We start from the raw sequence: 12,076 nt of genomic DNA, 5'->3' as shown, positions 1-12,076 counted from the left end.
CCCTCCCCCCGAAGAATGTTGCAATGATGTTTGGCCGTTCGTTCGAGCAACCGACAATTTCGGGTAACGATGTGGTCTATTGATTTGTAATTTAATGTAGGCCTACTAGTCATGAAGTTAAATTTTGTGACAAAATTAGATATGATTGATATTAAGAAATGCTTGAAGTTCGGTTCTCCGACAGTGATCCCAATGACAAAAAATAGGTCCGGCTTTTAAAAAAGTTGCCAGGGTTGGTATAGATTTGCAAAAAGTTTGTATTCATGTTGTGTCGCCTTTTAATCCAGCGTCGTGGCTTTGTAGCGAAAAGAGTGCTTGTTTATAATACGATACAGGATGTTTCTTCGATTACACCCCTCCTTTTCCCCATTTTTCTTTTAGTCTCCCTCTTCAATTTTATATCCTTCTTTCTTAATACTTCTATGCTTTAGGCTATAATTATTTTTCAATTTTTTTTCAATTGTTTGTGTGTTATCTAATTTTACCAACATGACCAACATGAATCATGACATTTTCGCTGCCATAAATTTCCCTCAGTTGACTGTGAATAAAATAAATATAGGGGTAGAAACTAAAATCCCAGTCTGTTGTTTCATGTGAAATAAACCTATATGAATGGCTATCGAAAGAGTAGTATAAATAATACATTAAGGGCATACGCCTGTCAGGCCTTTCAAATTGCTAAGGTGATTCTTACGTTGTTAGTTTTGCGAAAGTTTTATGGCGAATAAAAGGTGAACATTTTTCATCTCTATCCATAACATAAATATCTCTCGGCAATAAAATGAATGAATATTGAATAAATAAATAGATGAATGGATGAATTTAACATGTAGCATTATGTAGAAAATGTGGGGGGGGGGGGGGTGGGGGCAGTGGCGGATCCCGGGGGGCCCGGGCCCCCCCCCTTGAGAAAAAAATCATGTAAAATCACGTGATTTTTACCTTTTTTGGGGGTTGGGCCCCCCCCCTGGCGCTCAAGGGGGGGGGGGGGGTGCAAATTGAAATTTTTTTGAGGATCAAAAAAAAAAAAATGTGCTCACTACCCCCCCCCCCCCCCCCCCCCCCCCCCCCCCCCCCATGGAAGTGAATCGACGACTTCGTTTTCAAGATCATTTCGGAAAGTTTTATCTTTAAAGTTGAACTATTATTATTGAATGCATAAAATACTGCATAATTTAGAACAACTAGAAAACAAAAAACACAACAACTTGAAGTCTTGAACAAATAATCAAACAGGAAACCACATTTGCGTCACATAGGCCTACCCTAAAATTGTAATGATGATGATTAAGACGATGTCGGCGATGATGATAATTCCTATGACGAAAATGCTATGCTTTTCCAACCAATATCCTAAAAATATACGCTAATTTATTTTTTAATCAAGATTTGAGAGATGTCGAGAATAATTTGCAGTTTAAAAAAAAAAATTAAAAAATGAAGTGCCATTACTCTCTTACCAAAGTGTTTACTTTAATAGTGGTAGTTTTTTTTTTGACAAAATGTTGTTATTGTGGATTTTTTTTTCTTCCCCTCTCCCGATTAGCGATAGAACACTGAAGATTTGACTGAACACATTATTAAAACATCATAGACAAGTCGCAGGATTTTCCAAAGGCAGTACAAAATTGTTTTTCCAGATCAGAAACTGATAAATAACAGTGCACTTGCATTAGGCCTACAGAGGCAAGAGAAGAAATAAAGAAAGAAATATCAATTATCAAAATAACATGTAGATCGAATTCTACTGGGAAGCAATTTGATTTGGCCTAACGTGTACCCGAGATGTTTCCTTTTTCTATACTTTTGATGCGCGCCCACCATCGGGCGGAATTAGGGCGGGTCTAGGCGGAATTAGGCAAGGAAAATGCCTCACGCAGACGGCGCGCTACGGACAATCGCTTATGATTTCGGGCGTAAGAATGGCAACGCTAGATTTGCTAGAATTTCGGCAACAAATTGGTATACATTAGCGCCTGTATAATTCATTTTCGGAGAAGTTATCTGAGAAAAACTGCCCATCGGGCGGAAACCGGGCAGGGTACGGTACGCTGGAACAGTGCATAATATTTTTCCTTTTTTATTTGTTTGTTCAATATCTGCGTTTCGGGAGATAACAGTTTTAACGAACTCTATCAACAAATTGCACAATTCTACATCGTCTGAGCCTTTGAGGTGAAATATGGTTCATTTTTAACATTTGTCATGAATTTTACTCCGACTTCATTTCCCTAAAGTGAATAAATTAACCTTCTACATTAAATTTCTACTTAATCTTTTGTGGCGAAGTTGGGGCAGCCAGACAGAAAAATGGTCAATGCGTCACACGCTCTTGCCGGAGCGGCTCGGGCTAGATCTAGTCCTTGCATGCCGCGCAGGCTGAGCTGAGCGGCGCTAGTGTAGCAAGGTATCCAAAATATAGCCTACTAAAACAGACCTCAAATTTTAGACCCCAAATTTCGTGTTTATCATTATCTCTAGGGTTAGGGTTAGGTTAGGGTTAGGGTTAGGGTTAGGGTTAGGGTTAGGGTTCTAGGGTTAGGGTTAGGGTTAGGGTTAGGGTTAGGGTTAACTTAGGGTTAGGGTTGGGGTCTGAAATTTGGGGTCTGTTTTAGTAGGCTATATTTTGGATACCTTGCTACACTAGCGCCAGCTGAGCCGTGTTAATAATGTTGAGAACGTTTGGCGGTCCCGCATCAGTTTAGATTTGTGACTTGTGACAAGATCAAGAGTAGATTCCCCTTTGTTCTCGTTGTTCAGTATCAGTGGAAGTGGTGTGTGTGGTTGTATATGTAGTCTTAAAAATGTTACTGCCAAAAAGATTATAGGCCTAGACCCTACATAGACTACATGTATAATTGTGTATGTGTGATGAGATGTTTTGATTCTGACGGTGTCTCGACTGTTTACATTTTTATATTCGACATCGCCTAGACTAGAAAAGTCTAACAAGAAACATTTTTTGTATCAACTATCAATTTAAGAGTGTGATATTCAGATTTCAGGGTCATGCCATGACTCATGCTAGTCAATCCTTCTGACCAGCAGACTGCATCCTTCTCTCTATCCCCTCTCCACTTTCATAAAGCTGTTTGAATGTTGTATGAAATGTCTATGTATTATCTGATTGTTATACTCATTGTATGTTTTCCGATTGGTCAAATAAATAATAATAATAATAATAAAAAAATTATTCAGATCGATTAATACCAACATTTTAGATGACAAGTGAAATGGTTGCAACTAGAAAATTTATAGCAAAAGAATTGTGGAGAGATATCTGATATCTCAGAATTCATGGTCGGATCATAACTTGCTGCAATTGACAAAAAAAGTCATAAAAACAATAAGTGCAAACTGTGAGTATGAGAGTTTAAAGAAAAGGTAAGAATGATTCCACAGCAGTATCAACTTTTACATACAAATTTGAAGGCACTTTTTTTCTCTCAAAAAAAATATTTTCAGACCATTGGGCTTCGTCTTTAATTTAAGGTAAAAAAACAATAAACTTTGCTGATATTTCTTTTTAACGGCATTTTCATAAAAAACAACCCAATTTCAATTTTTTTTCTTCATATTTTGGTAATTTGAAGTTACTCCTACAATAATGGTGGTTGTTGAGATTTTGACCTCGACGTACATGTATGTTTGAATTTGGGTCATGCACAACATATATTTCTCACTGTCCCCATATTTTATTGTTCAATTTGGGTGGCTGTCGATTTCCCAGACTGATTCTAAGATTTATTAAAATTTTGTTTTAGTAATCGACAAGGCTAAATATATATTTTGCCGGAGTCAAATCATGATCAGTTCTTTTAACCATATTATGAAGGCGTGTTTGGAAAAAAAAAAATTCTACTTACCAGTAATATTCAACTAATTGTGGCATGGAACTGGAAAAGCAAAGTTGTTACCACTCACAAAATTGTATAATTCTTGTGAAGTTGTGGTTGTACATATTTTCACCATTTTGTATTTTTATAACATATAAGTACAGGGTTGTGGAGATGAATCATGAATGCAATTATTGTCATTTCATATTACAGATCTTCAATGGCGACCTTTCAGTCGGCAGGTCAAGCCGAGATTATCAGAAGCAGTCAAAAGGATGAAGCGTACCAAACTCAGCTTAGAGGCAGTATCCATGATGTCGTCCAGTCATTAATAGGTATGTCACCTCTTTCACTTTCATCAGTAGAGACATTTTTCTACATGTATACTCTTGACTTCTGTTGTCTGTCTGAATGAGCTAAGCTTTATCAGTTTGATGCGAAAAGGGAGATACAACCAGGGGGGTGTTTCACAAGACTCAGATCGACTTAAGTTGGACTTGAACTATGGCAGGCAGTTCATGGCATTAGTTCCTCTAACCATTTGTGGCATTGGTCTCTCAAAGGACGTACAATCTGCAGAATTCACATATTTTGATAGTTCATTATTAAAGGGAAAAATATTATCTAATGATAATAATTTCTAAGGTTTTCCCCCTCTAATTTTACATCTGGTTCAAGACTTTTTGGGGGCATAAATCGCATACCTAATATGAATCCAAGTCTTAAATGTAACTTAAGTTTACAATGTAAGTAACTTTTTTTCTTCAACAGTGAACTATCAAAAAAGTAAATTCTGTAGATACATGTGCGACATCCCTTGTGATACCAACGGTGAGAGCAACCAGTGGCGTGAATGGCCTGCTTTAGTTCGAGTCCAACTTAATTCGATCTTAGTCTTTGTGAACCCCCCCCCCCCTGTAGGTCTGATAGTTGACTGTACAAGGAACCTTAATATCTCCTTCATGATTAAAACCAACTTCTCCGTGTAAACACAATGTGCTCCAATGAGCAGTAGGCAGGCTTGAATGGGAAATCAATTACCTTAAAGCACCAAGTATGGGTAAAATGAAATGAATTTTTCCATCATTGTACTATTTTTAATTTCTTGTGTTCCTGTGAGATGCTGGGGATGACCATAAGAGCAATAAGACCATAAGAGCAATAAGTAACTAGAATCATCTGCCAGGATCAGCAGTCAATGCAACATGAATAACCAACTTCAAGGAGGCTGCTCTACCCTCCATCAGAATGATGCAGCCCCCCTGTTGGTTCCCACATCATATAAGCTTACTAGCTTGGTTTTTACTTGCACTGGACTCAGCATATTTTACTGTAAATTAACGAGTGCTTTCTCCACACCATTCCAGCAATTCATGACACTCCTTGTAGTTACTCACCTCACCTTCCATCCCAGTATAGCTTCCTGAGTGAGCTGCCAAAGGGATTACCCAACCAAGTACCAAGTACCATTTCAACAATGTAGAATTGTGGCCTTGTTATAATAATCACATAGCATGCCAAAGGGAAGGAAGTCTGAAGCAAATGTGCAGGGCTTATCAACCGCCCCCCCCCTTTCCATTTTTTAAAACCAGACTTTAGATTATCAAGATTGTTACTAGTTTACTACAGAGAAAACCAAGAGAGAAAACGATACATAAATTTTATTTATTTCCAGTCTTTCTCTACTGTCTACATTTAGGTACAAGATTTTGGGCCAGATGGAGAAAGGAACTTGATGTAGTGTCAGATGTCTTGTACTTCGGTCTAACAACAATTGCAGGTATGTACTTACTTTTCATAGGGGATTATTGAACAAAAATGTTCAGTATACGAACGTGATCTGCAGGATGTCACGTTTATCAACATGCCAATTTGCCTGAAACACGTTTGAAAATGCTAATTATAGGCTAGAAAAGAGTTGATAAATGCACCCTATGTTGAGTAAGATAATCAGCTAATGTTTGTTGGATACAATTCTCTTTTAACTAACCCATATGAATTGGTGAATCTCCACAGGTTTCCAGACCCTTGGTGAAGAGTATGTCAACATACTTCAAGTTGATGGAACAAAGAGAGCAGTTCCATCGTTGCAGGTATGGCATGAAAAACTCTTTCATTTCTCTCTTTCATTTTGAGTTTGCACTCTCTCTTGTCTCTCACATATGCCAACTCTACCATTTTGGCAGTAGATTGCAACTTTTCTTGGAATTTAAAGATAAACTTTAGTACTGGTAATGCGATTGCATTGTGAAAGAAAAGGTGTGGAAAGGATCGGAAACAGTTGATCATGTAGCATGTTAGTATTGGTGTGCACTGCAAGGTTCTGGAGTCATCAAAATCATAATAAATTTGACCGAGTCTTTGTAAAGTAACAAGCACTCACATAGAAAGCTATATATGGGACAACACACATGGTGTCGGGGCTAGTACTACCTTGATTTCCTTGTCTTTCTATGCTCATTACTCAGCCAGTATACATTTTCTTCCAAAATTGTTTGGCCCGTGTCATTTATTTGTAATCTTGAACATTCAGGGTAAGTTTCGTTTGATTCTGTGAGAATTTTTTTTTTTTTTAACCAGTACTGGAGTTTATCTTTAACCATCTGCTGAGTCCTACTTCTGACTTAAAAATCTTTTTCCTATGAAAAATAATAATAATAATACTAATCTGTTTGTTTATATAGCGCTAAATACACTGATCCAACAATGTGCCTAAGCGCTTTACAGATTGAACTAATTCATTACAACAAATTTGAGACCATTTAATTTGTTGTCTGCATTGATACCAATCTCCACCCATGACTGTATTATTATTGTTTTCCTCTTTCTCTTCACATCTTCTCCTTCTCTTTCTCTTTCTCCTTCTCCTTCTCCTCCTCCTCCTCCTCTTCTCCCTCTCCTCCTCTTCTCCCTCTTACTCTACCTCCTCCTCCTCCTCCTCATCATTTTATCATTATCATAATTCGATGATCTCTTCCTGCAGAGACGCATTGCTCTAGTAGCGCTCCACATCGGTGCCCCCTACCTCCTGGACAAGACGCTCGCTCGTCTCTTGTTTCACCTGGAGGCTGGCTACAGGTTGTCTCATCTCTCCGAGGAGGCTAACAACAGGCTCCGCCTTTGGCTGCCCTCCGTGAGACGTGCGTTGACCTTTGTAAACCGTGTCCACATGGCCGTTTTCTACCTACGTGGCCTCTTCTATCATATTGCAAAGAGATTCTCTGGAGTCAACTATGTAAGTTTTCTTCGCTGTCCTAAGCACACTGTAGGGAGTTGTTTAACCAAATCTCTAAAACTGAAGGGAAAAAAATAATTGATTTTCTAGAACCCTATCATTGCACTTTCATTTCAAAGAGTTTTCAAAAAGAAAATGAGTGAAGAGATCATTTATCATTGCTTAACTTTGATTGGTTTAAAGGCCAGCTGTACTAGTTCAGCTAGAAGGGACTAGACCACCCATCTAGCCAGCGAGGTCACTGTGACAGATGGCTATCTCATTAACTCAGCTCTCAATTAACATAAGAAAAAGAGGATCATGGGGGACCAGCAGGCACCGATTGGGGAAGTTTTCTATATAGAGGGAGCAAGTAGGTACAAGTAGTACAGTGTGGCTTTAAATCCTGACTTTGGAGCCTTCTTATGTCCAAAGACACATTTTTTCCCTTTTCTTATTTTTGTCTCTCTCAACCCATGTGTAGAAAAATCAGTAGCAAAGAAATTTCTTGAATGATTCTACCTCGACAGATTTTTCTAATCAAATGCCACTTTATAAAAGCCTACTGCTGTTAAGATGCAAATTTTCCTTTCATGTTCTATCCCCATCCCTTAGATCCAAGTCAGAAGGACAGCAGTATCTCAGGCCCTGCAGAAAAGCTTTCACATTCTGGGCTGGTTATCAGGTATTCAGCTTAGTGTCAGTCTACTATGGCATGCCCTACAACTCAGAAAAATGGTGATTTACCAGTCTTCTGAAGCAACTGAGGAGAAGGAGAGGTAAAACATTTTTTTGAGAATGCCAAAAGCTTGTTCATATTGCCCATGAAGTTGTCTTTCTTTAGTTCACTGCATGATTATTTGGGCTATTTTTATGCCCCCGCAACGAAGGAGCCAGAGGGATTATGTTTTTTGGGTTGTCCGTCCGTCCGTACGTTCCATTCTCGTGATCGCATTACCATTAGAACCAATTGACAGATTACCAAACTCAAGACATGTATGTATCTTGCTGAGCCAATGAACTTAGGGTCATGAGGTCAATGATCAAAGGGTCATACATGTATATGAAAAATAGCTTTTACTGTAATCATGATATTCTGAGAACCTGTTGATGGATTACAACCAAACTTGCATTTTAAAAATTGCTTCTGTTTTGGTTTGTAAAATTGCTCTTTGGCGGAGGCATCATTTACGACCGTGCGCAGTCAAAGATCCATCTAGTTTCTAATGACTTTTAAATGAAACTTGCATTGAATGCTATTAAAAAGCAAATCTAAGTAAGTAAGCTCCAGGGCTTTTATATATGGTTTCAAGAACTGTCTGAAGGATCTAATTTTAAATTGATGATGAGTTTCTAACTTGAGGGCACTAGCACATTGACTGTTCTGAAGCCTTGAATTATTACATGTATCTGTATCTGTATCTCAAGCTTACACCTATTTAAGACGATTCAGTTTCTTGGCCTGACCAATAACCTTGCTCTATCCAAATCCATTAAAAACATATTGCTGGCTGTACTTGCAGAAGTGTAACCCTCGATACTCAAGTTGTGGACCCCAGATGGCGCTGTTCACTTTGCCTGGAACGACGTCAGCACACGACTTGCCCTCCATGTGGCCATCTTTATTGCTGGGGGTGTATCATGGAATGGTGCAGGACAAAGGTGAGCCGGTCATGATATTTCCTTGCCTGTTGTTGTTGTTGTTTTAATTTTAACGGCTTGTATCATTTATTCAGTTGTGACTATTTACACCAAAATTAAGGACAAGAAAAAAAATCTCTACGCTGCATACTCTTTACGCAATTTGGGGAGATTTGTTGAGATTCTTGACAGGCTGTCAGCACAATCCATTTGGGGATGTTTTAAGACTCTTCACGATCAAAGATGCCTTTAAGATTGTAGGAAGAGGGGTTGGGCACTTTCAGTAGTACATGGAATGAATTCCTCCTTACCTGATAACTAATGGAGAAAAAAAGTCCACAATACCTGCCAATTTCATACTTTTGATGATTTAACTTTTGATGATTTATAACTTTTTTAGAGCAATTTTTAAATAATTTGATTTATTTATACGTTTAAAAAAAAAATAATTTAAGTTTGTATTATTAATTATTATTATTATTATAATTTATTTGAATATTCTTTGTTGGGGGGGGGGGGGGGGGGGGCGGAGAGCATCCAGCTTAACAAGTGTTTAGTACAAACAGACCTGCCCCCTCCCCCAAAAGAATCCAAATGTAAACAGGGCTGGTGATCCTAGAACCCCCAATATTTTGATCTGGACCCCAGGAAAAAAGTAAGTTCGGAACTCTGGCTAAAGTCTGGGTTGTTTTTTCCATAGCTCTTATAAAATGTATTTATATAGTGTCTATTATATCAAAATAGTTTGTTTCTTCTAAATTATTGCTGATTATGTTTTGCAGAAAATTAATTATCGTTTTTACATTTTATCCATTTCCAGCCGGAGTGCCCAATATGCAGAGACGGCTTCCAGGCTTCAAGGCTAGTCCGTTTGCAGAACTACGACAGGAGATAACAGGAGACAGGAGGAGGAGTCACGCCAATATAACCATCCAGTATTCCATGCTCGGTGCCAAGCAATCAGGTCTTGTTATGGAGGGCAGACTATTTGGGCTAAATTGTTTGGCTCCTACGCCCGAATTTAATAGCACAAATGCTGCAGTATGAAGCTTTAAGTTTTTGAGGCCAAATTAACATATATATTGTATTGAGTTAATGGAAGAATATTTCGGACAAACTTGTCATTTGTCTAAGTTTTGTTGATTTTCATGAAAACGCATTTCAAATGTATGTATGAAGTCAAGTTTTATCTGCTTTAGTCTTTATATCATTGAGACATATTTCTTGCCAACCTTAAACTAAGGATTTTGGTATTTTGTCAACACCAAAGAAACATCTTTCCTTGTATGAATCATTCCTAATATTACATAAAGATAAACCATATTCATGAAAATAAATGTAGCCCTCTATGCATACTCACTGATTGTCAGTATGCAGATCAGTGTACAGAATATTCAGAGACATTTTTCTAGAAATATTTTATATATAGGATTTATTGAAATCAAATCAAATCACAAAAAAAAATCCAAGAACAAACAGTCTGAAGACTGACACCTGTCTTGGGTACAATATAACATCAAGTATACATAATAAAATGGCAGTAACGAATAAATAAATAGGTTACAGAAGTTAAAATATCAAACAACTATCATCACTGAATATTGCAAAAAGGACATATAAACAATAACAAGAATAAGTATACATTACCAGTACAACATTTGTCTTGGAAGTCAAATGGGACCATCTCCTTAATTGAATTGTGCATTAATCTGTGTGAATCTATACGTAATTACTAGAAAAGGGGAGTATTTTGAAAAGAGAAAGCAAACTCAATTCCAACATTACCAGAGTGTAACAAACATGTTTTATGGATGGATCTGAGCCAGCCTTTAAAAAAAAAGATATATTGTTTTGGTTTGGTTTGGTTATATTTTCCGTATAAAAATTCAAATATATACAAGAGTACAATTTACAGATATAGTACATATCGAGAATTAAAAAACTACTGGAATGCTCTATTCTGGGCCATTATCAAAATGGCTCTGTTTTTCCTAGAGGTCCAGAAATAGATATTTAAACATAGAAATAAAACACAAAATATTGTAAAGCATTTTTTTCCAATATTGACCTTGACTTCGAAGGTTTTGTGTATTCTAGGAAAAAATCATTTTCCATAGGATTTGTACACAAACCACAAAATTTAGCGATTTTGGTGCCGAGGATCACTTGAGAAAGGTCACATGACTTAAGAACAGTATATCTGTTAGTCGCAAAATTGGTCTCGAAAGTTGCGCAAGACTTCAATGAAAAATGAAGTGGAGCATCAATATCTGTGTGCGTTGCAGAATGAACGCGCGAAAAGTCGAGGGGGGATTGACCCTCCTCCCAGTTAAGATGGGGTTAATGGATGATCAAGTAAAGTTGACACTACAATTCAAATTTTTCTAAATTCACCATCTTCTTCCTATACTCCACGTCAACAAGCTTTGATGCAAGAGCGTCAAACTCGTCCTCGGTGTTCACTGGTTCTGTAAATGGCTCCCTCAGGTCTTACACATCAACGGCCACTCCCGATTTGGACAAAAGCAGTTGTTTTACCAACTGCGTCAGCTGCTGCTGCCCTTCTTCCAGCCTCTCCAGTCGACACTTGTTGTTTGTGAGCGTATTAATGTTCTTCTCGTCCCGTTATGTCTTCGAATCGTCTTTCAAATTTCTCTCCGTTGATGTCTTTGAGGGTGTAATGTCTATTGAAGGTGAGCCGACGATGCAGTTGGCCCTTTTTACTGAATGTTTCCTGCCATGTTTTCTCGATAATCTCCATGCATTGGTTGTTGATCACTGCGTGGAGTGAGAGGGGCCCAAACAGTGATAGTCTTCTTGATTCATATTCGGGTGCCTCAGGCAGCACCCTTTCCGTCGGTGATTGTCCCCACGTATCCTCGTTGGCGCTGCTATCTGTAAGTTGCTCGATCCGGCAGAGTAGCTAACTTCGCATCGGTGTCACTGGAGTTACGGCTATTACTCTCGTAGTCACTAGTCTCCTGCTTTCTTTTGCAGTGGACCAGATCGGGCCCTTTCAAACCCGCCGCCCTCTTCCGAGCTTCAGGTTCTCTCTCCCTGGTGCTGTTAGTGCTGTAGCTCAAGGACTGGTCTCAGATTGGGGTTCAGCCAATCTGATGAATTTTTCTTTCTGGGAATTTGAGACGAGCTCCCAGCTCCTTCCCCTTTTCGTTTCTGTGGTAAGTCCGTGGGGGCAACCACTCCGTCCCGGGCAGAAAATTACACAAAGGGACCACTTTTGATTTATATTAATTACCAGATTCTTTAAAAACAACGCAAGGCACGGACACAGGCTGATTACGTGTTACTTAATTATTACTTTATTAAAATCATTTAAACTTTCTTCAAATAATCATCTAACTTCAGACTCAACAAAATATTT

At 38.2% G+C, this 12,076-nt stretch overlaps 1 protein-coding gene across 1 annotated transcript; it reads left to right on the top strand.

The window, feature by feature from the left end:
- The first annotated feature begins 1,458 nt into the window (after window positions 1-1,458).
- LOC115924476 (peroxisome biogenesis factor 10-like) lies at window positions 1,459-11,559 on the top strand. Its single transcript, XM_030986639.1, has 8 exons — window positions 1,459-2,178; window positions 4,053-4,174; window positions 5,539-5,619; window positions 5,856-5,932; window positions 6,823-7,074; window positions 7,669-7,832; window positions 8,577-8,715; window positions 9,515-11,559. The coding sequence occupies exons 2-8, from the start codon at window positions 4,060-4,062 to the stop codon at window positions 9,587-9,589; spliced, it is 903 nt and encodes a 300-aa protein (XP_030842499.1). The 5' UTR covers window positions 1,459-2,178; window positions 4,053-4,059; the 3' UTR covers window positions 9,590-11,559.
- Window positions 11,560-12,076: the final 517 nt, after the last annotated feature.

This window comes from Strongylocentrotus purpuratus, unplaced genomic scaffold (genome assembly GCF_000002235.5).
Source record: "Strongylocentrotus purpuratus isolate Spur 01 unplaced genomic scaffold, Spur_5.0 spur5_scaffold_16, whole genome shotgun sequence".
Taxonomy (NCBI): Eukaryota; Metazoa; Echinodermata; class Echinoidea; order Camarodonta; family Strongylocentrotidae; genus Strongylocentrotus; species Strongylocentrotus purpuratus.
Note: the sequence above shows the minus strand (reverse complement) of the source record. Positions and strands in the feature narration are given on the sequence as shown.

What these genes read in the sequence shown, in the direction of transcription:
- LOC115924476 (XM_030986639.1), top strand. Translation starts at nt 4,060, where the DNA reads ATGGCGACCTTTCAGTCGGCAGGTCAAGCCGAGATTATCAGAAGCAGT. An exon ending in TGTCGTCCAGTCATTAATAG is followed by an intron (nt 4,175 to 5,538) that starts GTATGTCACCTC and finishes GTCTACATTTAG; the next exon opens with GTACAAGATTTTGGGCCAGA. An exon ending in TGGAATGGTGCAGGACAAAG is followed by an intron (nt 8,716 to 9,514) that starts GTGAGCCGGTCA and finishes ATCCATTTCCAG; the next exon opens with CCGGAGTGCCCAATATGCAG.